This window comes from Aspergillus tanneri (genome assembly GCF_003426965.1).
Source record: "Aspergillus tanneri strain NIH1004 chromosome Unknown AapTan_7_pilon_pilon_pilon, whole genome shotgun sequence".
NCBI classification, from domain to species: domain Eukaryota; kingdom Fungi; phylum Ascomycota; class Eurotiomycetes; order Eurotiales; family Aspergillaceae; genus Aspergillus; species Aspergillus tanneri.
Genome location: NW_022984634.1, coordinates 134,704 through 160,366, shown reverse-complemented (window position 1 = coordinate 160,366; position 25,663 = coordinate 134,704). Strand labels below are relative to the sequence as shown.

At 46.1% G+C, this 25,663-nt stretch overlaps 6 protein-coding genes across 6 annotated transcripts; 3 read left to right on the top strand and 3 right to left on the bottom strand.

Annotated features, from left to right (window-relative positions):
* Positions 1-3,627: 3,627 nt before the first annotated feature.
* Positions 3,628-5,842, top strand: ATNIH1004_006663 (uncharacterized protein; the record flags this gene model as incomplete). Its single annotated transcript, XM_033571290.1, has 5 exons — positions 3,628-3,971; positions 4,101-4,249; positions 4,343-4,430; positions 4,504-5,000; positions 5,055-5,842. The coding sequence occupies 5 exons, from the start codon at positions 3,628-3,630 to the stop codon at positions 5,840-5,842; spliced, it is 1,866 nt and encodes a 621-aa protein (XP_033424605.1).
* A 590-nt stretch (positions 5,843-6,432) lies between these two features.
* ATNIH1004_006662 (uncharacterized protein) lies at positions 6,433-9,189 on the bottom strand (the record flags this gene model as incomplete). Its single annotated transcript, XM_033571289.1, has 8 exons — positions 6,433-6,467; positions 7,091-7,214; positions 7,388-7,946; positions 8,010-8,236; positions 8,307-8,351; positions 8,408-8,782; positions 8,849-8,923; positions 8,992-9,189. 8 exons carry the CDS (start codon positions 9,187-9,189, stop codon positions 6,433-6,435), a joined length of 1,638 nt encoding a protein of 545 aa, XP_033424604.1.
* Positions 9,190-15,194: 6,005 nt separating this feature from the next.
* ADH5 (NAD(P)-dependent alcohol dehydrogenase) lies at positions 15,195-17,039 on the bottom strand (the record flags this gene model as incomplete). Its single annotated transcript, XM_033571288.1, has 6 exons — positions 15,195-15,320; positions 15,680-15,751; positions 15,812-15,862; positions 15,914-16,216; positions 16,272-16,699; positions 16,820-17,039. The coding sequence occupies 6 exons, from the start codon at positions 17,037-17,039 to the stop codon at positions 15,195-15,197; spliced, it is 1,200 nt and encodes a 399-aa protein (XP_033424603.1).
* Positions 17,040-18,383: 1,344 nt separating this feature from the next.
* Positions 18,384-20,068, top strand: ATNIH1004_006660 (uncharacterized protein; the record flags this gene model as incomplete). The annotated part of the gene is made up of 5 exons (XM_033571287.1): positions 18,384-18,431; positions 18,497-19,028; positions 19,100-19,314; positions 19,397-19,591; positions 19,784-20,068. The coding sequence occupies 5 exons, from the start codon at positions 18,384-18,386 to the stop codon at positions 20,066-20,068; spliced, it is 1,275 nt and encodes a 424-aa protein (XP_033424602.1).
* Positions 20,069-21,037: 969 nt separating this feature from the next.
* On the top strand, positions 21,038-21,529 carry ATNIH1004_006659 (putative C6 transcription factor; the record flags this gene model as incomplete). The annotated part of the gene is made up of 2 exons (XM_033571286.1): positions 21,038-21,231; positions 21,271-21,529. The coding sequence occupies 2 exons, from the start codon at positions 21,038-21,040 to the stop codon at positions 21,527-21,529; spliced, it is 453 nt and encodes a 150-aa protein (XP_033424601.1).
* A 1,333-nt stretch (positions 21,530-22,862) lies between these two features.
* Positions 22,863-24,125, bottom strand: ATNIH1004_006658 (M20 family metallopeptidase; the record flags this gene model as incomplete). Its single annotated transcript, XM_033571285.1, has 1 exon — positions 22,863-24,125. One exon carries the CDS (start codon positions 24,123-24,125, stop codon positions 22,863-22,865), a length of 1,263 nt encoding a protein of 420 aa, XP_033424600.1.
* Between the last annotated feature and the right edge of the window lie 1,538 nt (positions 24,126-25,663).

The window sequence follows — 25,663 nt, the reverse complement described above, 5'->3', positions numbered from 1 at the left end:
CACCACGTACAACATGCACTAAAACGAGCGACCAAGGTTAACATAGCACTCGGCGGACTTCGATACCTTCGGCCAGAGTAAATAAGACAGCTCTACCAAGCATGTGTAACACTGATAGTAGACTATATATTTATAATCTAGTATAACCTACTTAAAGATAAAATGCATCTAAGAACGCTGGGAACAGTTTAACAGACCGCCCTTATCCAGATACTATCTACTTTCAGGATAGTTTTAATACAAGCACTAGAGGCAGAATCTTATATACTACCTACCCACCTGCGACTTAAATAACATGCCTAGATAGTAGTTACCTACCATAGCACGCTGCCAGAAAAACACCTGGCCCACAGGGTAGTAACACAAGCGGGAATACACAGTATTTATATAGGGACTGGCCCCTGTTTCCCCCTTACAGAAACCATGTGGATAATAGATCTTGCCTGCCTATAGGCCCTGGAAATAATTAACCCAAGGCTACTAGCACCATGGCGGACGCTTGCCTTTAGTGAAATTAAGATCGAACAAGACCGAGAGAAAGCCAAAGCTTAAAGCCTTAGCCAGGCAGGCTACGGAAGACATAGCTGTTTTCTTTAATATATTAGGCCAAAATAACAATCTAGGGGCCGCGGCAGTTGCTTTAGACCAAAACCTAAGAGTTACAGCATCACAACAAATCTATATTAGCTTAATAAAATACTAGTTAGTATATACAGCGGAGCTAATAGCTATATACTATACTATTAGCCTGTTTTATTAAATAGCTCTGAGAAATTAATATACCTTAACACCGAACGCGAAGCCAGCAACCATTTTTAGTAATAATATATCTGCACTACAGGAAATAACTAATTCCTGGAACAAGTTAGGACAATAAATTATTTAGGCTATTTTATAATCTGCCAGATAGTTAAAGATACGTGGGATTCCCTTGTATTTTTAGTAGGTCCCAGGACAATATAATAAATTAATAACCCTGGAAATAACACAGCAGACTGCCTAGCTAAAAAAGTAGTTAGTTTAGTTAAAACTTATCCTTTTCAGCATCTCCTTTCGCGGGAGAAAGGATTTATTCGCAACAGGATTTAAAAAGAATGGGAACAAGAATGGAGAACCTTTAATAAAAAAGGCTATCTCTAGTAGATTAATAGAAATCTACCGTTAATCCACACCTATAGAGCTCTCCTCTAAAACCAAGCCTACCTACTTACACAACTCCGGACTAGCCACTTATAGCTAGCAACACACGGCAAGCGACATCGCTTTCGGGAAGATAATAGGTGTGAATGCAGGAATAAAAAAAAAGCGGTTTATATCCTAGTTAACTACCTAAAATTAAAGGACCTGCGACAGGAACTATGGAGGAAAATTGGAACTGCCTTTAATAGTATTTTAGATATGCTGGGAGGAGGAAAACTAAAAGGTAAGAAGGGTAGGTTGTAAGATACCACACAAGACAGCCGCACGTTAGGTGCAGTGCTCGACTTTGCAAAGGTATCTTAGAGGTTTCGAGCCGCGTGCCATGAGGGCCGCAGAATAGAGCACCAGGCACTTAGGCCACTACAGGCCCAGACGAGGCTCCAAATTTGTTGTTAATTAATGGTTCGCTGTACATCGACACATAGAGATAGATAGCGATAGTAGGGTCCTGCATATCGCCGAAGGCGAGGGGTCAGCGTATGAATACTACTACTACTACTAGTATAAACTATCCTACCGATGACGTTTCATCAACAGTGACCAAACTTATTTTTTTTGCAAAGACATTGCAGTAATTCATTGAACACTTTAATTCGCTTACTGCCGAGTTGTTTGGTAAGCAAGCCAGGGTTGCGCTACCCATACTAATGCGCGTTGACCGAGGAGATCAAGGGAAGAGCGATAGGTAAAACTATGAAGTAAAATCATGCAGGCATGAACGTGCAATTTTCGCCCTGGACGCCTCCAACCCTTTGTGTAGGAGAGCTAGTGTGATATTATTGGCCTCAAGATACTGTTTAGCGTAGCAAATAACGGTCCTCGCGGTGCTATGTGGCATAATCCCCATGTAGTTGTCGTAGACGAGCCGACAAACTATTTGGACTGTGACTCACTAGCCGCCATGGTGGAAGCTCTTTGCTGTTTTGTGGGGGGTATACTCGTCGTTTCACACTGTGAGGAATTTACAAATACGCTTTCGCTGCAGAGGCTGCATTTTTGCCGTCGTTGTTTTGTCTCCACAACCGCAAAGCACAAGACCCGTGTCACCACCATAGAGAGGATCCAGTCAATTTAAGAAGTTATCCAGAGCGTACCAAACCCTGTGCAGTATGTTCCCGAGAGTTTGACAGACAGTATTAAAAAAAAAAAAAAAAAAAAAAAAAAAATAAGAAAAAGCTCACCAGGGCCGAGCAGAAACAACAAGAAGTTCGCCGTCGACTGAGGTATCTCGAGTGGTTTAGTGCGCCGAGGGAGCACTGAGGCCAGAGGATACAGAAGAAGACGAGAAGAAATAAGCTAAATTTTTGCATGATGATTTCGAAAATCTGCTTTTAAAACATAAAAATGATGCTCCGAAGCCAAACACACAAGCAGTAGCCATGTACATCTCCAACCCAATTTGCTTCGATAAAATCCGTCGACCTTCCCGCTCCTATGGTAATAAAAGGATGGTATAGATTGTCCACCTAAATCCCATTGAATGCATCGGAGTCGTATTTTGAGCGCGACACAGCGTATTATTGTAACCTCAGACATGATTGTCAGCTAGAATTTATAGGAGCGTCTTAACGTTAGTCAAAATACTTAGTTGCAAATAGTTAATAATGATTTGATATAACTTTTAAGAAGAAATTAATGTAGGCCAAATGCGATTGACCTAACTAATCAGACACTAACGTATACAGGTAAGTAGGAGAAATGGAGAGAAGGGCCCAAGTGAGAAGAAAAGGAGCTTCATCTTGAGTGAGAATGTATCAGATTGGCACGAAAGTGAGAGCCACCCACCACCCGGTCAACCATAATTATAATTAATCCTGCAAGTTATTGATTAGTAAGTTCGCAACAACATGTATTAAAGTTAAACAAGATATTCTTTGACATATAAATTGAGTATTCTTCACTAATAGATATTAGACCTTACCCAATAAGGATCTGATTTTTTTTTTTTCTGCTCGGGCAGCAAGCACGTCCATCCAGCTAATAACCAGCTCCACCCCTGGCCCCTAATACCAGACTTCCTCTAAGCTACGACACGAAAATTGCGTTTATACCACCAGTAGTCTTTTATAACGAAATAATATTTGTTGGATATCTTCGCTTTGTCGCTCGCATCTCTGATGTATATACCACCCACATTGTACCGAACGCATTCAGAAATTTGTTGATCGGTCCAGCCCGATCCATTCTATACAGATGTAAAAAAAACAAATATATTGTTGTAACATGGGACCCCGAAAGATTTTCTTAACCCACCCCCTTGTCAGCCAATAAGTACTAGTTTTACTACAACTTTTTTATTTGCTCCGATACCCCGGCTGTAATTAAAAGACCTTTCTCGCTGCCCTCGTTTATCCCGCTATAATTTTAAGTTGTCCCTTATCTTTTTTACCTCTTAGCACGCTACATAATTGTCTCTGTCCTCTGACTATGGCGTGGGACACTGACGCATCTAATTCCTATGTTATCACAGAAAACCCGGGACCGTCATCGCAATCCACCTCACAACAGATCTCACGCATATCGAAGGAAGGCAAAATTGAAGGCATGCCCCCCGAGCCGGCCCGTGACGACCACGAGCGCTTGTCTCTAGGACCAACACGACTGTCTGTTGCTACTGCTTTGCCATCTTCGAGGGATCGATGGTGGCGCATACGATTCTTCCGCGGCATGATTCACGACGTCAGGAGGAGAGCACCCTTTTTTTTGAGTGACTGGACGGATGCATGGGATTACCGAGTTATTCCGGCTACTGTGTATATGTTTTGTGCAAAGTAAGTGCCGTTGGTATATTCCCTTCGTCAGAGGGATTATTTTCGTGCATGAGACGTGACAGGGCCGAGCGCGCCAATGTCAACTGTGGATGGCGTAGATATGACACAGCTAATACTTATTCCATTTAGTATCCTCCCGGCCTTGGCATTCTCCCTTGATATGTTTGAAAAGACTGACAGGAATTATGGAGTGAATGAAGTCCTTCTTGCATCTGTCTTAGGTGCAGTCGTTTTCGCCTGTTTCGCTGCACAACCTTTGATTATCGTCGGCGTCACTGGTCAGTAATGTCCTGCCTCCATAAAATTGGGCATAATCGGTGGAAAACATGCCGGGTTTTGAGTTCGATAGTCACAGCTAATCGGAGAGATAGGCCCAATTACTGTTTTTAACTACACGGTCTATGATATTATGACGCCGCGCGGGACCAATTATCTCGGCTTCATGGCATGGATTGGAATGTAAGGGGAATTAGCTTTCCTTGCTGATTTAGTTTATACCACTGACATCAGGTGCTTTTCCTATTCAATGTAGATGGTCTATGGTTATGCACTGGATCGTTGCCATTACCAACATGTGCAATGGGTTGAAATACGTCACGCGTTTTTCGTGCGATATCTTTGGGTTTTACGTTGCGTTTGTCTACTTGCAGAAAGGCATCCAGGTCCTGACCCGGCAGTGGGAAGCCGCTGGGGAAACCTCCGCATACGTCAGTATCATGGTCTCGCTCCTAGTTTTCATGAGCGGTTGGGTTTGTAGCGAACTCGGGAAGAGCAGCCTCTTCCACCGTTGGGTGCGGAAGTTCATCGAAGACTACGGCATAGTACTGACTATTGTCTTCTTCACGGGATTCGTTCATATCGGCCATATGCGCAACGTGAACATTGACACACTACCGATCAGCAAATCCTTTTTCCCAACCATTGGCCGCAGCTGGTTGGTTACCTTTTGGGACATCGATGTCCAGGATATTTTTCTCGCCATTCCTTTCGCTCTTCTTCTGACCATCTTGTTTTACTTCGACCACAATGGTAAGCTGACTGTTTTTCGGATCTATATATGATGGTCTGGCTGACCCAGAGCAGTCTCGTCACTCATTGCACAAGGCAGCGAATTTCCACTCCGAAAGCCGGCGGGCTTCCACTGGGACATGTTTCTCCTGGGAGTGACCACTGGAGTGGCAGGGATCTTGGGGCTCCCGGCTCCCAATGGTCTGATTCCACAGGCGCCATTTCATACTAAAGCATTGTCTGTCACCCGCCAGGTTGCCGACAATGACGAGCGAAACAAGGGCAAAGTTATTCATGTCGCCGACCATGTCGTAGAACAACGCGTTAGTAATCTCGCCCAGGGAATTATCACCCTTGGTACCATGACCAGACCGCTGTTGATCTTGGTGCATTTGATCCCCCAGGGAGTTTTTGCAGGACTTTTCTTTGTTATGGGTGTCCAGGCCTTAGAAGAAAATGGTATCACACAAAAACTTATCTTTCTAGCCCAAGAAAAGCATTTCACATTGGACTCAGATCCTCTCAAGCAAATAAAACGACGTTGGGTGGTCTGGGTCTTTGTGATCATTGAGCTTATGGGATTCGGTGGCACCTTTGCCATAACCCAGACCATCGCCGCCATCGGGTTTCCTGTTATTATCCTTCTGCTGATTCCTGTCCGCGCCTACCTGTTCCCGTACCTGTTCACTCAAGATGAACTGAAAGCTTTGGATGCTCCCACCGCTAGTCCTTTCACCATGGAAAGTGTCGGGGGTGTTCATGGCTATAAAGAGGAGCTTCCAACGGCCTTGGATCGTGAAGACGCCAACGAAGAAGTCAAGAGAGCGAGCTTCCATAGCAGCCCGGGTCTACTGGCCCCGTGACAGTTACCATGAAAGAGACCATTAGCACGAACGATAAACTAAACCAGCCTCTTCGGAAATGGTGTCACGCAAAGCGATTTACTAGTGTGATTTATTATGGAGCGCAAGCTCTTCTCTGAAATACATAGGAATAAGTACGGACTCGGCACCTGTACTAATTACAGCCTACCATTTTACAAACCTAATTTAAAACACATTGCCTTTCCTATTTCCCTGTGCACGAATAAGCGTAGAGCCTGTCCGGCACTGACTGATAAGCGGCCCAGAGAAACGAACAATGGTAGACTTCGGCTAGGTCTCCTGCAGTGATTGCGTCGACCATGAAGATTTAAGAATCAGGCGTAAGACCTTACCCAAGCAGAGGCCAGAAGGAGCTTCTCGTAAAACTGATGCCCAGGACGTGGTGAGCTGCAAACTCAATGTCATAATAGTACACGGAAGCACCATCTGGCTATTACTAAATGCGCCGTATTCGCAGTTGATTGCCATGAAGGACCTCGTTGACGGATTTCTAATTTCTGATTTGTGAAATGCTGCAGATCTGTTTCTTGTTATCAACAAAGGAGGAGGCCATCAGTGTACCGACGATGTCATTTAGTAACGTCGTAACGCCAATCGACATTGCCTGGAATGAAACCGGATCATTGAGTCATTGAGTCACGGGGTATGAATTAGCGTCTTTAACAAAAGGTGTGCGCTGATTGAGAAATTGGAGCTAGCAGGAGGTTAAGTACTTCTACAACTGGTGTGCAGTTCCCGCCTTTGACATGCCAGGGATCTGATGTTATGCGATTATTGTTGCTTGTTGGTTGTCCTACACAGTTGAGCTAGAAACATTGGGAAAATATATATATTTGTACTCATACATGTTAGTTGTCGTTCGAAGATGATATTATAGTCGAATTCCCAGGTTACAGAATACTTAATATAGCTGGTTTCCTATCTATATTACCCCAATACTCGCCGATCCTGAAATCGACAGCAGGGCTCTCCACACAGGCAAGGTTTCTCAAGACACTTCCAGTAGTGGTCAGAATAGTCCACCGTAATCTCAGTTCCTGCTTGGATACCACGAGAGACAACAAGGATTCGTTCGACACCTCTCCAGTAGAATTTTTGGAACTGACTGTTTGGGAGACAGGAATGATTGATGAATCTTGTAAAGTTTCCTAAAAAAAAGGCAGTGACAAAGAATCAGCCGTCTCCCCTCACAGCTCAATATGCTGAAAGTCGGCCAGCTTGACTTACCCATCTGCCTTTGGAATATCTGATAGCTCTTCTCTGGAGATCCGCCCATCATAACATCAACTCCTTCAATGCCAGTTGTTACAAGGCCAACAAACTCACCAATCGCCACTCCACGTTCAAAGTCCTAGAACAGAATCAGTTGAGGATCATCAATACCAGAAAGGGGAGAGAATGAAATATTCTCTTCGTTTTTTCATTTCTTTCTCTCTCTCCAAAAATAAACAAAACCAAACAGAAAACAGCATGCAGCTGCTAGAGAAGAAATAAGAGATATACAAGTGGGCCTGGGGAACCTACCAAACGCGCTACAACACCGTTGTTCTTTGCATTCCCCGTCTGGAAGACCTGGACAGCAGGACGAGTCTTTACGTCCCCGAAAAGGTTCGGAAAGCACTTACACCGGTTTAGACAAATGTCATCGGCTTGCTGCTGGTGGCATGTTGGACAGATACCCGAGTCCACTTCAGGAACGCGTCGAGGATCTTCTTCACCAAATACATTGTGGTCGACAACACATTCATCAATAAATTGATAGTGTAGGAAGTCCTGGCCGAGGTGACGGTAAGTGTATCTCAATGGTTGAGCCGGGCAATTCCCCATAGCAACCCATTCATGTGGATGCCCTGGATATTGAAGTGATGGCCTTTGGCCAATGACCCCCAGAAGTTGCCGCCATTCCGGATGGAGAGTATCAGCGGCGATTTCCAGATTGTGTCGCAGTTGCCGTAGTCGCTGTGTGAGGCCCTCATTGAACCCGATCCGATATTTGCAGAACCGATATACGCCAGAGCCAGCAAAAATCAGACTAGCCCAGCCCCCATTCTCTTTAATCTCCTTATAACCACGCCATATTGCTCTAGTTCCCCCTCGTTTAGCGCAGAAACGTACAAACATACTACAATCCGTAGGGAGTACTCACAGTCGGTTTCGGAGGTCTTTTTCCGTGAGCTTTAACACAGCACACGCTTCTCTTAGGGCGATCATTCGAGCCTCTGTTTTAGATAAACGCGGCTTCTCCAGCTCGATGGCGACAATTCGGGCTTCATAGCATTCAACCCAGTATGCTTGGACAACCATTTCCAGTGCACGCGAAGACTGGCTTTGATTATGGTACGTCACGCACATGGAATTGACTATTCGGAATGCCTGCGATGGCATTGACTCAGCATCATTAGGATAGCAGGTTATCTTTCTGCATGGCCGTGGATTCGCTCACCTCCCTACTCATCCCCCCGTGGATATGCATGGTCGGGTCGACACACTACTTGAGCCGTGAGAATGGCACTCGGCTATCTTGGAAGAATAGGAGACACGCACCAAGCTATCACGGCTCCACTTCACCTCTGAGTGAACTTGCCTCCAGATCCCAGAAATTAATTTATCAGTTGATGTTGACGTTAACGCTGGCACAGATGGCTCCTTGTGAGCATTCCGCACAGGAAAGCGAGAATCACTGTGCACTTGGCGGACCAAGTGCTTTTTCTGAGGCTGCTTCTGCGGGACTTCGTCCTCCGTGGACTTTTCACTTTCGTCTATATTCCCTGCAGCTGTATGCTGAACCCGGGAAGTCTGTAATCGTAGACCGCCAACAACCTTTCGCCGCTTCTGTGGCCCGTTCGTGTCGTGAGTTTTGGGTTGTCTAGTAGTCGGCGCGATCGGGGTGTCAATCTCATCTGGTGTGAGGTGCTGGGCCTGTCCCGGCAACACAGTTCTGGGTTAGCCTGCAACATCTCCGCAAAGGGATAGGACCAGATGTACCTGCCTGTCTGGTGACGGCGAAGGGGTGATATTAGGCGCGCACACAGGTCGGCCGCTTCGAAGGTCCACATAAGCCTATCACACGTGGGTCAGTGGTACCGACCACGGCATTTTTGCACTGTTCTCCAAAGTCCGATCCTTACCACCGCATGGCTAGCACCATTTGAATGCACAAAATGTTCCGTCGTGGGACACAGCTTAGCCTCGACGCGCAGGAAACAAGGCCTCCTCTGGGTGTCAGAACTATCTACCAGCTGGGTCAGTTGGTTGGAAAACTCCTTTCCCAACAGGTTTCCTAAGTTGGATATCACCGAGGGATAGGGAGAGGACGCCGCATCCATAAATATCTTTTTTTTTTTCCTATATAAAAAGGAGGAGGTATCGGTTAAGCTACAAAATGTAGTTGGACCTGTAATTGTACGGGGGGAAGAGAATGGAAAGGCCGAGTCGTAGGGAAATAGCATAGGACACTTCACCGCATTCCAGGCCTACCTGGTCAATGTTGATTTGACGAGTGGGGAATCACGTTATATGTGAACGCTAATGACGTCATTCACGAGCTTCTCTGGATTTATGAGGTTACCTCGAGCAACTTCTCTTGGCACAATGTGGCTCCTTGAAATGTCACAATGAGTCGGTCTGTTTAATATATAGAATTTAATAGAACCTCTTTTGCAGATCTGGAGAGTCGATATTGGCCATAGGGCTTATCAGCATAGAAATACTGTATTCGTCGATTGTAGTGTGTGTGTTAAACTGAAAAACCACGATACATAATTATTTCTTATGTGTAGATTAAATTAATAGCCAACTGTTTCTGGACCTATATTTGACAATTTCTAAGGGTAGCGGGGTGTATTCTCCTATAAAGCATTGAATCAAGGGACAAGTATTATAATGCCAAATCAATTTAGATTGCAGATAGAAATATTAATAATTAAAACAAAAAGAACTCCACTGTAATAGAGGGTAACTTCTACACGGAATAACTTCCGTATATGAGGCTCTATTATTCTGTGATTGAGCCTTGATTGTCATGGTTTCCATATAAAATCCCCCCGGTCACGAAGTGGACGTTCTTTCTGCCCGAGCAGAAGCCGGGACGAATATCATTTTGCAGATCCCTACCTAGTGGAATAAAACGATATAACTAGTACCTATCAGCCTTTTATATACCTACCGTTCAAGGCCCTCCTTGCGCCCCGAGGATCCTAAGGGATCAGCTTTCAGGTTTGTTGCTCACTTAAGGATACCACTAGTCATTATCAACATAAATAAAAAGGGAAGGGAAAAAATGACAAGCAAAATCAGTATTTCCTTTTCAGATTCAAAAGTACAATTACCACAGTTCTGTAAAACGATACAAGAAGCAAAACGTTTATTTTGTTTTATGTAGGCTCTGTATCTGCTGCCCCGAAAAAGACAGGGAATAGTACTGACAGTAACACGTCGACAATGTACCTGGTAGAGATCACATTCGAAGGTAAGAATAATCGCGAACATACTCCGTATCTAAACTGTCTTTCTAACGATGTGTGGTCGAACCCCAGGATCGTTTACCCAAATACCAGGAAGTAGAGCACTCTGAGCTTGTGGTAGAGAGGACGACTGTATATCTCCCGCAGATTCGGAGACTACGATTCTCGTCCTGGACGCCCATGATAGGCTAACAAAATGATCAGGATTGGTGACGGTGCTGAGAATGTCAAGGATATTACACTATATGTTGGCTCAGTACTAAGCCAATCGATACTCTAGGGCCATTATTTGTGGATGGCGGTCCAAATGCCACTCCAGTGTTTTCTAGCGAAATGGAGGGGCATTTAATTCCCACATTTTCTTGAGCATAAGTTTCCCGTCAATATAGTATAAATATGCTGTTTCATTTGGACAGACATCGGGACGCAAACTTCTCCGGGGGCCTTTGCAGATTTTCTACAAAGGAAATAATGATAGCTGGACGCTATTGCCGGCAGTTGGTGTTTCTCAGACGTCCACTTCAAGCACGAGTTTTTACCAGAGCAGCGACGAGATATGGAGCATGACTCCTGTGTATACAGCGTATAAGATCTAGATTTTTAAGTTAATTGAGCATTAGGGCAGAGAGTGGCTTTTTTCTTCTCTCTTTATTATCCTTCCTGCATAGTCGAGCCCCTAGTGACAAATCATTGGCCTTTTGATTGTTGATATTTCTCAAGAACAAGGCAGCTCAGCGCTAAGATGTGGGAGATTAACAACAAGCCACTCTTTATGCAATGGGGTTATTTGGAAAGCTTCACATATACGTGGTTCTGCTGGTCGTACAAAGAAGTTCAAAGATCTTGCTCGGAGATTAATTCCACTTGAAAATCGTACAAGATGGAATAGCTGGTATCGTATGCTTTCTATGGGTCTACAGCATGAAGGTGCTGTAGATAGCTATACAAAATAGTACTATGATACCCTTCAAGTAGAATACCTATCTCCAATAGACTAGGAATAACTATGTACAACAAGCAAATTTCTCTGTCTTTTTGACCAAGCAACCCTCAAACCCAGGGAAATCGAGTAACAATTGATAATGTGCTTCTTCTTATGGATGTTATTATATAGCACTTTGAAAAGGCTCCGGTAAGTTTACTTGCTTTAGTGTATAACCTTTCTAATTTTGCACGGCAGGTTGAATATGCACATAATAAGAAATTATGTGCTCGGATTCAAAACGGCGGGGGTATCTTTGACAAGTATTACAGTAAATCTAATATCTCGCCTTTTTATACCATGGCACTTCTTCTTCACCCAGCTTGTCATACAAAGTATATTCAGGTAAATCGGAGAAAGAGTTGGCAAAAGCCTGCTCCGCCATTCAAGTGGGATCGTTTCCCTATTATCTTGCCACTAAGTCTGAAACAGACAAAGAAAGTTAAAAGGCTTTGGGAAGAGTATCAAGAAAGGGCGCCTAGGCAATGTCTTCCATTGTGTTTATCCTCAAGGATTAAGTTAAATGCCTGGCCGTCTCCATAGGGGTGCTGGCAATCTACATATAAAAGAGACCGACTCTAGGACTGCCGTCCTAGAATACTAGTCTTTTGCTCCTGGTGCAGCGTCTTAGCCTCTGGAACTCTCCCTGGAGGTTAGGTCGTGACGGTCTCCCGCGGATATCTTTCCTTAATCATAAATAGGCATAGAGGAGCCTTTCGAAAATAAGCTCTAGTTTCTTCTGCCAGACCACATTCACATGCTGGGAATAGCGAAAGGTGTCTGGAAGGTGTGTGATAAGCTATCTGGACACTCACAAGAGAGCGACGGAATATGACGCAAAACTACAAGACATCATTGATTCTCATTCTGTTGGTAGGTGTCCAAGGAAAAAAGCAACCCAATTTCAGCTTCATTGTACAAAGCTGCTAGTCTAGTAATCTTCAGCAAGACATATTGTCCGTACTGTCACAAAGTCAAAGCCCTATTCCGGGACATAGGCGTGTTCTACTAAGTTTATGAATTGAACCAATTTGGTATGTGGTTCTCCATAGTTAGTGGGTGCAATAAATGGCAACTCCTGTATATAGACGAGGGACCGATTATAGTGCGAGCGCTCCAACGGCAGACGTATCAACGGACGGTCCCAAATAACTTCATTAGTGGAAAGTACATAGGTGGCTATTCAAATTTGGGAAAAAAGGGTCTAGTCTACATTCTATGTTGAAAGATAAATGCGCAATTTAAGACCCTTCTCGGCTTACCCAAGATTTACTAAACTCTCGATGCTTAATAGTCTATACGGATGAAACTGCCCTGATGTCTTTGTAGCGTATTGCTAAAGGGACCCTACTTCCACTTCTCCAAAGTGTAAGATCAAAACTAAGTTATAGATGGAGGTTTGCAGGCAGCGCGTACACATAATCTAGTATACTGAAAACTTCCGACGATATCGCAACTGAAGAACTCTTTAGTTATCTAGTACAAAATTGTAGGATTCTATTTAGCTTATCCAGAAAACACCGTCCTCATGGTCAACAATGCTCAATATGTCTTCTAACCTTCCAGAGTCTCTGATGTAGACTTGCCAGCATCGAGTTTGCTGGTCTGATCGGTAAGGGATCATTCAAGTTGTGTCGATCTTCTCCGAAATGCGGAAGCCGTGGGGGATATCGTTGACTGATCCGCACCAGTGCTGAAGGGGGCATAATTCTTCTAGAGCCGGTAACTACCTTAATAGTATTGCCGTCCTTCATGACAACCTCACCTTGGACGCCACCAGTAAGGTTGAAGCACTCGCTGGAATCGTGAAAGTGGGCTGTATTGGCGATAGCCTCAACTAGAATGAATAAACAACAAACAGCTCCGTGGGGAAAAGGCTCCAAGGGGGAATGATTCTCAAACTGAGTCCGCCCACCGCTGTACTGAACTAGAACCATTGAATCCAGGGACTCTTTTTCTAGGTGTGCGAATGGACCGGAACAACACCGGCGAAATGTCTAAGACCTCCTGATTCACTCTGCGGCCGGTGCCGATGCCGTTTAATTTCTGAAGATTATAGGAATTTTGCCATATACGAGGAGAGCGACCTATGCTTAGATTGGGCTCAGGGGCTTGGTTTCTGCTTTATTAGTCTATTCGGCCGGGTGAACTATTAGATTAATATTATTTCGTAGCTTGATGGATCCTGGTCTATCACTGTTACTCCAGTATGTGGTGGATGAGCACAAAGATGTGGTTCTAGATCAAAAGTGAAACTGATAAAAAAAAAAATACATCGTTGGAACCAGACCAGAGAACTCAAAAAATTTGGGCTATACATTATGTTACTGGAATTTAATGAAGTCTATCAATTTATAAGTTGAGTAATATTTAGCCTAAGAAACCACTACGACAATGATGTCCTCCTAATTCTTTGCTTCCCGGTTTTGACATCCCGTGGGAATTGGAACTGCTTTAAATACGTGACAGACTGTGCCTTTACAGCTGGCTGCCGGTCTCCAACGGCGGCCTTTCCTTTCTATTCAGCGCTCGAAACAGTCTCTGCGCCATAATAGCTCGCGTGCCGTCGCCGTTTCCTAATGTACCACCGCGAGGTGGGTCTGGCTACAATGCCCACGCGACAGTTAACTTTCAACGTCTCTAGCCCTTGGCTGACGACTGATGCGCTTGGCTATGTCATGGAAAGTTGGCAGAACAATTTCGGGATCATGGCATGGTGTATTCTATGCGTCATTATCCTTACTTCCGTCAACATAATCCTTCATAATTTGCTGAAGGGATTCTACTGAATCTATTTTATATTTATTGTGTCTACTATGGGTATTATCACGCACACGTCCGACGGCCTTGTGTTTATCATACCCAATTTCATCCTCTGGCGTATTGGACTTGAATCTGTTTCTAATACGCATTAAACAAGACTCTATGCAAGTCACATCGTTCAGTAAACACTGTTGGCTGTTCGAGTGTGCTGGCAGTTGAAAGCAATCAAAGTCAGTTGATGGGCAGATATTCGTTTACTTGTCACCCTATTTTGCGGTGGCATGCATACGGATCGTTGGAATATAGGGATGACGGCCCTCTATGCAAGCATATGTATAAGGAATCAACCTTCCCCACAAACCAAAAGTCTTCAGTACAGTCCATTTAACGAAATGGAGTTTCATCATAAGGTGGCCATCTGCTTTTCGACGCCTTCCCAAACTCCTAGCTGCTCCAACACCCGAAGCGAAATGAGAATGGAATCGATAGATATATTCAGATGAGGGCAAACTCCCCTCGCCTGAAAAGCTCGTGGCCAATCGCCGCATGCTTAAACCCCAGGGAAAGGGTGTGTCCAGGACGCTGCCTCTTGCTGTTGTGTTTCAGAGTGAAACAATCTTCTGCATATATACTTTTCAAACGGGGGTTATGTCTATTGCATTCGTTGTTTTTCTGTATAGAACTGATTTCTAGCTATGTGTAACTAGTTACCTAGGGCCGACTCGTGTGTCGGGAAGCAGCTCGCTCTGATGGATCTGCGCCGCGTCATAGTGGAGATTTTTAGCAGGTATGATGTGCCTTTCGCCCCTGATTAGACGAAATCTGCGTTCTTGGATGGGAGAAGTGATACATGGTCACTTGGCCCCTGAAGCTGGTTTTCGAGAAGCGGAAAAACATGGGTTAGTACCTTAGCAGGTACGTTCCTAGTTTAGGCATATGTGTGCCAGAAATGCGCCTGTGCCTGGGTTTTTTTTCCTTTCTTTTTTTGTTTATGGCCTAATTGTTATTATTTCCGAATTGCGAGCGTCACGGCCTTGTGGACTCAGTATATGCCCCATGCACTGCCGTCTCTTAGCATCTCAGAAATACAAAGGATTTCTGCACATTTCGCAAAACCTATTTGCTAGCTTTTTGAATACGGTAGGCGGCACCAGTTCAACTCTAGGTAATGCAAGTATTCAGAGCCAGAAGAATGTATAAGAAGGATTTGCCTGTCGACACGCACAATCTTGCGTAGTCCCCAGATGCTCTGGGACCAGGTGTTTAGTCAGTGCCATTTGGAAACGAAGAGTATACATATTATTCGTTATGAATCAGAAGCGTAATAAACAGGAGGCCTAAAGTGCTCAGAAGCTTATGTTCTATATTTCATGGTCTCTTTACCACGGACCCACTACCACAAACGCATGCTCCATGGGTAAAACTGTATGTTTTACTAGAAAAAAATAATTATTTATTTAACGGCTCTCCCCACACCAACACTGGCTTCACCACACTCCCATTTTTTAGTCCAGTGAGTGCATTCTGGTATTCCTCAGCCTATCCAAGCCAACTCGGTCAGTGAAAGACCCTGGAAAGTAGAACGATTGAAAGCCCAATCCCACAAACCTTGAAGTAATGTACGATCCGATCAATAGGAAAGCGACCTTCTCGGTACCACTGGATCATCTGCGGTATGGCCTACAGTCACAATTGGTTATCCTTTCGCCGCCCAAGAGAGGACAGAGTAAGAATTCAGACCTTCTGAGGTATACAATCGCCTTCGATACATCCTAATATCGACCGACCGTGCTGCCACGGAAATCAGCCAGAATATTCGAGACAGAGCATAGTGTCACCTACGTTGATGTGTTCCGACAGATCGAAGCTGAATTGGTAACCCAGTGGGGGAATACCGATAAATACGACCTTGCCTCTGGCATGTGTGCATCGAAGGCCCCGCTCAAAGATAGCAGGATGGCCTGTGGTTTCAATTACAACGGAGACGCCGGCGGGAATGATGAGCTTGATGGCCTCGTCTAGCGAGGTGAAATCGGCACTGCTTGTATCCAAGGTATGTGTGGCTCCCAGCGACTTTGCGAGTTCTATTCGGGCTTTGACCCTGTCGACGGCGATAATCGCTTTGCAGCCGCGGATCTTTGCCGTCTAGCAAATCCATATCAGTCAGTTCACTTTCCAATAAAGGCGTGGTAAACTTTACCATGAGAGCTCCGAGTCCAACGGCGCCCAAACCCAGGATCATCACTACGTCGTTCGGCCCTGCACAGGCAATATTCTGGACGGCACCCATTCCTGTCTGAAATCCACAACCTAGTGGAGCGAAAAGGTCGAGCTCATGAGCCTGATGCAATAATTCCCTGGCATTCACAACACTTGCTTCGCTCACGACACTGACCTGTGCAAAGCTGGACTGGCCAAAAAACCGGGACCAGACTACCTCCCCTGTCTTTTGCACCGTCATTGACCCCTGGCAGCCGAGGTAGTTTTGCTGTGCAAATGTCTCGCAGTAGGCTGGATGCGAGTCCTGACATTGAAAGCACGAGGAGCAGGAATGGAAGGAGAGTAGTACGGGGTCTCCCACCTCAACGGACTTCACACTTTTGCCAATTGCGCGTACAATCCCGGAGCCTAGGATCATTTCAGTACATGCAATGAAAACAAAATTAATAAGCTTTAGAAAATTGATAGGCGAGGCTTATCGTGTCGGTTTTTCCTTTTTCATTTTTTGTGGGGGCTCGGGGTCAATACCTTCGTGACCCGGCACTTTGGGGTAATTGATTCCAATACTTCCCCTGGGCACTGAGCAAAGCACAAGGTCGGTGTGACATATCCCAGAGGCGCGCATATCCACAAGAATCTCGTCGTCCCCTGGTGGATGGACGGCTACATCCTCCAACGACAGGTTGATCGCCAAGGGTTCCACAGGCTCCCGGGCAATAATTGCTTTAGCCATGACTCTTCCAGACATTCTCGGGACTGCCGGAATAACGAATGGTCTCCACGCTCTTTGCTTAAATAAGTGCACAACGGTTTAACCCCACAGAGGACCCCAGGAATCAGTTGTTCCCCCGGTTCTCGACTTCCCAGCTTTGTTGTGCAAACCGTGGGTTATTCGGGTACGAAGATAATGTATAGGGCGAAAAATCCTGATGGACGAATCAGGCAGCCCCAAGAAGTTGGGTGGCTTGGCTTTTGGGTACACAAAATAGAAATAAGGCGTCGTCACGTCATAACAGTCCCCTAGATATCTACAGCTCGGTATCAGTACTAATATTCCGGACTGATGTGACTCAGGGGGGAGAATGCAGTAAGCTCATCGAACAGCTGCGCGCAACCAGTTGCCTAATATAGGGGAACAATATATCATTAATATCCTAGACCCGACAACTACCATACTTCCTTGGATGGTTGACTCGCTCACTTACTAGATGTCGGCCAGCTGAATACGCGTATGCGCTAGTATCACTGATCTATGGATAAGGATCCATCTATATTGAAAGGTAAGGTCTCTGACTATCTGAATCTATCTGGTAGAACTGAATAAAAATGGTCAACAAAGGAACAAAGTCGGACCGAGAGGATGCTGAACAATCAGTAATATAGACCCATTCTGGTCGACACTAGAATACAGGAGAGGGGTAAAGTACTCAGATGTGTGAACCCCGCAACATTAGGCAACCACTTAAGATGCAGATCATTACTTTATCATAGACCTTCATAGTCTACGCAGCAGAATTAAAGACCAAAATACGTCTATTAGTAGAAAAGGCTACGCGCTTTTAATGTTTCTTGCAGATAGGGCCTTCCCCCACGCTGACCAGAATAGCCTTAAAACCCCCCGCTTTGTAATACGGCTTAGGCATTGGGATTATTGCCGAGAGACTTCCCATTAGCCTCATAGGTATTTACAAACTAGGTCCAAAGATACTAACATCGAGCGGCTGCAAGGAATGAGTAGAACAAGGTGGATAAGTAGCCAAGAAGATCTTATTCTTTTTACAGTAATCTAAAAACTTTATGGTGGCCGGCATGACAGAAAGCTGGGGTTTCGCTCTTCCCAGAAGCTCATAACTGCATCCTCTCGTTACACTGGGACCCTTCCTAGCAGCTCGTTAGTGGATGAGAAAGCTCTGACAAATCATTGTCAGGGATGTGGCCCGTCAAGTCTTATTGCATTATCTGACAGTCCCTCGAGAGTCCTCAAAATCATCGAATCTTAGGGTTTTAGTCACAGTGCTTAAATAGCTGTGATTAGTGCCCCAAAGCTCCACGCGATGGGTGTACTCTTTAATCGCACTACGCCCTTTTTTTAATGTCCTCGGAGAATCACACATCCCTCCCGCGTCCTCTCGCATCTGGAGTCCGATGGAGGGCAACAGGTATTTACTAACACATTCCATAGACACTGTTGACGGAGGGGGATAGTCTGGAGAAAGCTCCGCGGAATCCGCAGAGCTTGGATCAGATCCTTTCCATCCTAGTCAGCCTCAGACAGCAGGATATATTGAACCCAATTCTCTTGCCTTGAGTTGGAATCTCCATCAAGGGAGGTGCCTTGGAGTGATTGGATTATTATTTATCCCTTACGAAGAACACAACTTGCCTTACGCGGGCAACCTTCAGTCAGCCTTCGAGACCCAGGTCTCTGAGATCCTCTCTATAATCGCCGCCTACCGCCACCGCTCTCCCACCCTCCCTGATCGCTTAGTCAAGTTTGTCTCGGTGCTTAAGACGCAGCTCACTGACACTGTTTCTAAGAAGGAGGCCGTCCGGTTCATTCTCCCTGCCTTCTCCAAGGCCCCGGCCGAGGGAACAAAGCGTAAGACCCTGGGCTCGCTGCTGGACAAGGCGGAAGAGATTGCCCTGCAAACCCTTAATGGACTCGCCGCCAGCATTGCAGACGTCTATGAGGGGGGCGCCACCGTGGTGTTCATATTAGATGCTTCTGTCTATTGGAGTAAAAAAACCTCCCCCCCCCCCACCTCGGGAGTGTTCTTCGTGTGGTGGAAATGACTAAAATTTATCCAGACCTTCTGCAGATCACCGACGGCGACGCCTTCGCATACCACCAGGAGCTGCAGAAGCTCGTGACTTCTCTGGGTCTCCGCTTTCTGGATTTCGTCCGCCCGGGGACCTTGGCCGGCATCGCGCCCCAGGAAGCTCAGACCGTCGAGGAGAAGAATGTGCAAGCGATGAGCAGGCACTACGACACGGCTTTCCCAGGTAACCACGATGCCCACGACGTCAAGACGTTAATGCTCCAGCGCGGAAAGTTGAATAACGGGTGGTGATACTCCGCGGAAAGGACCGAGCTAATAGACCCAGGCATATGCCGCGCTAGTGGCGCTGTTCTTCCCATCCGCGATTCTTCTGTTAATCCACGAGTCCAACAACGTCGGCAAGATCGCGGTCGACCTCTTCCCGCCGGCGACAAACCCGGACTTTATCACTCCCTGGCACGGGGTTGACAGAAGATCAACTCCACCCACCCCAAGCCACAATTGGAGACACGGAGACTGTGTTGGTATTCTTTGTTCCTCTTTTTTATGATGGCGGATTCTAGCCCCAAGGTCTCCCGCAAGAAGTTCACCCTCTTGTGTTCTCGATGTAGGGCCTCCAAATTAAAATGCACCGCAGGAACCCTGTATTAGTTTTTGCTTTCCTTTGGGTTTAAGAATCATTCGGTATGGAAACTAAATGTCTTCTCTGCAGTTGGAATGCGTCAAACGCAACGTCGGCCATCTGTGTAACAAGGATAAGCGTCAAATAAGAGCCAAACAGACCAAAACCCATTACAAAGACCCGAACCTTGCCCATAGCACTCTAGAGGAAGAAGCCGACGTCGAAGAGACAGCTCAGATCTTGGAGCATTTCGTGGATAACATTAATACTTCCGGCTCCGCGGTCTGGGAACCGCTCTCATCGGCGGTGGCCCCGGACCTCCCCAACGGGTACTGGTTGACCCCGGACCCTCGGAGGACGACAAACGGGCCTTGATCTAGGATCTGGTTCTTGCCATACCGGAAGGGGACCTCATCCATCTCCTTTACAAGGTCTTTTTCACCCGTTGCCAGGGCCTGTTGGGGAATGTTGTGCACACATTGACCTTCCTAAAGCAAGCCGAACAGTTCTGCTACTACTTAGGTCTGGCGGCCCCGACGCGCGGGTCGCTGCTATCTCCAGTGCATTTTCCATGGACACCCTCTCCGGTTTCCTTCTCGCGGTGCAGACAAATAAGGCCCACCTTTGTTGTACGTCTGCTAAACTTGTCTACCAGCTCCTGCTCGGGCTCGCCTTTCATCCCACCCCATCCCTTCTGGGCTGGTATCCTACCCCCCTAACTCTCCGGGTGGAGGAACTGTGACGGCCAAGCAACTCGATGAAATTGGTGCTATCTAACGAAAATTTCAAGCGTGGGGAGGAGGAAGAAAGGTGGTGAGGGGACTATGCGGGGAGATAAACAAAGCTAGATACAAACGATGCAAACAGGCTACATGGTGAGTTCGTCACAGGAACTTCGTGCCTCTAATAGGTCTGCCCCGACGTGGCGGTCCCTGGCCTTGCGTTGCCTTCAGGGAAAAGTCTCCTTCTTTTGTGGCTCCATCTCTAGCTTACAGGCAGCTATCATGCTCTTGCTGGATAGCCAGGTGGGCTTATTGGCGCTCAATGCTGTTTTAGTCACTGCTATCTCTGGGGCCGGAAACTCGGGTTGCATCGCTTAGGCCATGCTAAGTTGGATTCCTTGTACTCCTGGGGCCATGGTACCTCGGCAACAGCCGAATCCCCTTATATTCGCACAGAAATCGGGGTTTATATTTAGTAGACCCCCTCTTCCCAGCACACTGTTCCCTCACGGCGGGCTCTAATTATCCCCGGATAAACTAGGTGGATCCTTGTCTGAGGGATTGGTCGCGTGGACAAGCCCTTGGCTACTATACTATCCTCCCCTCCTAATTTAACACCAGGATGCCGCTGCACCTTAATGACGATGATATTGTCTCTGTCCATGGCGAGATTCTTAAGCACCCGCGATCCGAGTTCACCATGCTCTCTTATACTGTGCACGTGCTGGAACTCGCCGGGATTATGCGGGAGGTGAATAACCTTGCGACCCCTGACATGGCCCAGGGGCGCAAGCGTCTCAACCTGCAGTATAAACAGTACGTGGCGGGCTTGCTGTCTTATTTTTAATTGGGAAGCACCATTGGACTCACGGCCATGGGGCCCATCGCCACTATCCCGGTCCAGCGATTTATATTACATCAGCAACTGCAGAGTTTACTCCTCCACCTGCATTGCTTTAATCTTTTAACTCCCATGGGCCGCTCGCTCACCACCAGCAACACCCAACTGTTCAATGCGACTATCGTGCTGCTTCTGCGTCTGCTGTTTCATGCCCGGTCAGCAGATGCCGATCCGTCGAGTGCCCAGCTCAGTCGATTAATGACGCGAGAGTAGGATCCATGGCTATTAAGAATTAAAAGCCTCCAACGCTCCTAGCTTTGACCTTAGTTTCCCGATCAAATATCTGCTAAAGCGACGTAAATACCAGCTCATCGTTGGTCCAACCAGATAGTAATGAGGCAAAAAAAATTACTGGTTTGTGGCATTAAAGTCTTGAGGCCAGGAGTCTTGAAGTTTGCCAGATACTGCTTGGTATATCTGACAAGGAAAAAGGGAGGTTTGTCTGTATGTATCAAGCAATTTTAGTACTCCATTCACGATTACCATCCTGTAGGCATTGCTTAAGACGTCCTTGGTTATACTATTGTTTAGAAAAGACCTTTTTGCCCTTAGGAAGCATGCTAATAAAAAATCCTTTCTTATCCATATTGTATATATCTTGTTGCTGTATATTATAATACTTTATATTCTGACCTATATATTCGAAGTATAGAGTATATTTACATGCAGAATCAGCCTGTTTTTGCGCAGCATTAATGCAAATCGTATAGCGAGATATAAGTCCCTTTCGTGCCTCCTGAAGAAGCGGATAAGCTGCTGCTTTCCTGGCTTAGTTCAAGCAATCTCCTTAGCAACATTCCGTAGCATCTCATGTGTATAATAGGGGCCTCATTCTAGCTACTTGTTGATATAATCTAAAAACTCTATGGCTGATCTTTATATTGCTCTTTCTTGAATCCTGAACTCTACGGTGGTGCGCTTGAGAGCGTTGATCGTTTAACCAACCCATTTCGCAATTTGAGTGTATTTAAGCTGTTCTCCAGGTTTCAAGGAATTAATTTCTGCTAAAGAGTCTTTTATTGTATCCATATTGAATGAGTTGTGGCGGTTTAAAAATCTACCGTTTAGAAAGTTGGTGGCTAAATATTTCGGGCGGCAGTTGATATAGTATGTTAGAAAAAGCCTGCAAAATGTGCACTAATACAATTGAATTCGAGAACAAATTCCTTCCTACAATCACGAATTGTTTCCCAATCGTATCCTAAGCCACCCTAATTCGTATCTAGTTGTTATACAAACAACCCCATCTTAGTCATATCGTGAGTTGCATCGTATTGGATTTCATTGTCCAATCAATAATTGTAAAGTATTGTAAGTCTCATAGAATCTGATAGAATGCTGTCAGCAGGGTTTCCAAACAGGGGGGAATATTTGGCGGTCTAGCTTGATCCACGCTCACCAACCTCACTTTTCTCCTTTTCCTTAGCAGCCTTCATCCGCATCTACCCCTGATAAGGGCCATGCTGCTGCTATAGATAACTATCTCTTACAGGCCAATATGGTTCTCGTTTCTGTTTTCCTATGGCTCCTGCTCTCTTCTGTATATCTATTTCCTCAAAAAAGTCAAAGCTGCAATGCAAAGAGCATCCACTCCAACTTTCATCGTTGGTTGTATAACGGGCGCAAAAAGGGCCGAGTGGTTTCCGGGTATTTCTTCTGTGGGATTATCTTCTCTCTGGACCTTATCCCAAAGTTCTGCGTCAATACCCCCAATGAACCAAAAGCAGCATGGAATGCCTTTGGAAGTACCCAGCGTAGAAAAATCTTCGCTAACATTGGTTCTCGGAGTATCCCCGTCAAAGTCCTCGAAATGTTTTTCGAATGATTCGGCTAGTTGAGACGCTATATGTTTGTCATTTGAGGTGGGCGGAAACCGGCGTGTGGGAGTGAACAATGGTGGTTTGGGCGAGCCACTAGCCATGCACTCGGCCTCGACGATGCGCTGGATAGCAGATATGATTTTCTGCCGAGTTTCGAGCTTGACAGTCCTGAAATCAAGTCCAATTTCAGCCCTGTCTGCAATGATATTCTCTGTCTGCCCAGCTTGCAAACTTCCGACGGTTACGACAGCGAGATCACTTGGGTCTATCTCTCTGCTCACGATGCCCTGCAGTCTAATAACAATATGTGCAGCGAGAAGCACAGGATCTACTGTCTGATGTGGCAGTGATCCATGGCCACCGCGCCCATAGACGGTAATTTTAAGACTGTCGGCAGCAGCCATGATTGTACCTGGACGTGAGCCAACCCTTCCTGCACGCATTCGCATTACGTGTTGGCCAAATATAAAATCCGGAAGAGGAACCTTCGAATAAAGTCCATCGTCAACCATAGCCTGCGCGCCTCCGCCCCGTTCTTCGTTCGGCTGAAACAGCACGATTACAGTTCCGCTCCATGCGTACTGAATGTTCGCAAGCGTTGCAGCCGCTGCGAGTAGACAAGTTATGTGCATGTCATGTCCACAAGCATGCATCACTGGTTTTTCAATGCCGTCGGCGTCGCGCATTGTGACCAAGCTCGCGTATGGGAGCCCGGTGAGTTCCTTGACTGGAAGTGCGTCCATGTCAGCCCGCAGAAGAATGGTTCTCCCAACACCATTTCTAAGAACTCCTGCGACCCCATATCCACCGATATTTGTGTGGACTTCATAAGCCTTTAACTGGGACAGATGGGCTGCAACCTTTCGAGATGTAGATTCCTCTTGTTGCGAAAGTTCGGGATGGGCGTGAAAATGCTTGTAAAGATCCTCGTAAGGGGTCAAGTCTAAAGAAGCACTTCTCAGTATGTCTGATACACTTTTTTGTGCCATCTTCGTGGATCTGTCGGCAATGCGTTAGGGGGAAGAGAGGGGAAGAAGAGAGGGGAAGCTTCACCCCAAGGGACGTGGTGAGTCATCCAGACAGTCAGCAAACACAACCCTTTTGATATGTGAATGATGTTCCGCACTCGTGCATGCTTGGCTGAGACTCTGAGAGTATCCACTTCTCGCAGGGAAAACGCAAGATACGACGCTCTCACCGCAAAATTTCACAATGACTCAATTCGATCGAAGTTCTGTACAACGTAGCTAAAAAGGAAGAGCCGGTAGTTTTACAATTTCCTTGATGATTGGCCTGGCGACAACTCCCTGGCTAATGCATTGGCATGGCTTAGCAACAACGAAAGGCCTCCTTGCCACTACTGGCCACATTCAGCTCTGCCATTTTCTCGCGAGATACAAGAATCCTTTAGTCGGCCAGTTCCCTCGGGCAGCATTCTTGAGCCAAGTCAGATTATTTCATATTACCTTCATTAAGAACTTACGAAGTAAGAATATTGCTTTGATTGATGACTAGTGATATTTCGCACGCAGTTTAGCTTATGATGATCTTGGCCTTGTCTGCGGGTTGGTGTTCCTTTGGGTCTGGGATCTTCGAATGGAGCCACCCCGCGACAATCACCATGAAACAAAACCGTCCAGGCCTGGAGTTGGCCCGGGCCGGCTAGTCAACCAGAACTTTGCGACCTGGGTATGCAAACTGAACAAAGAGGGGCAAACGCAATTCATATGGCCCTGCTCAATACAATATCTTACTCAGCCTGCCAGCAGCAGCCCCTTGATCCTTGCTATGGTTATACACAATGGGCCACTCTTTCCCAGGCTGACATCTAAAGGTCTCCAATGTGAGGCTTTTCGGCGGCATTTATTGTCTTGATGAAGTAGCGCTCAACCCTTTAAGCAATACCACTTCTTAAGTTCGTCTTTCGCTCCATGGGAACGGATGCCTCCGTATGCCTCCACCCCTGGTAACTTTAGGCGCGATTGCACTCCGTCCGGATATAGCCTCCTACATCGGAAATCGAGGTACCACCCCGTTACGTCATACTGCACTCAACCAGCGAGGCTTCATTCAAGATACCGAGTGGGATAATGCAGGGATACTATTTGATTAAGTGCAGAGTAAGTCTGAACAACCGCGTGGTGGCAAATGACGCAAATCATGGCTTGGCTTTGAACCAGTTCCTACTCGCCAGACATAAAACAAAAAGCCGAAGATATATTACGTCGGCAGATAGCTCGCAACCGACAGGTATGGCCAGAGTACACCACTGTGGTAGTCTCCGTAAATGGTCGCCACAGCGTGATCTTACCAAGCGCTTTGAGAGAACCGATATTGACTGGACAGCTATTCGCTGACGATGTGGGAAAACATGTTTTACCGAGGTAAGAAGCGTAGGCTTTGCATTTCTATCAACTACTTATACTCCGACCATTCTTCAACAAGAACTGATAAAAGAAGGCAAACGTCAGTAACCAGGAGGATGCTCAACCCACGATATTTGTTTCGAGCGATTGAATAATGCATT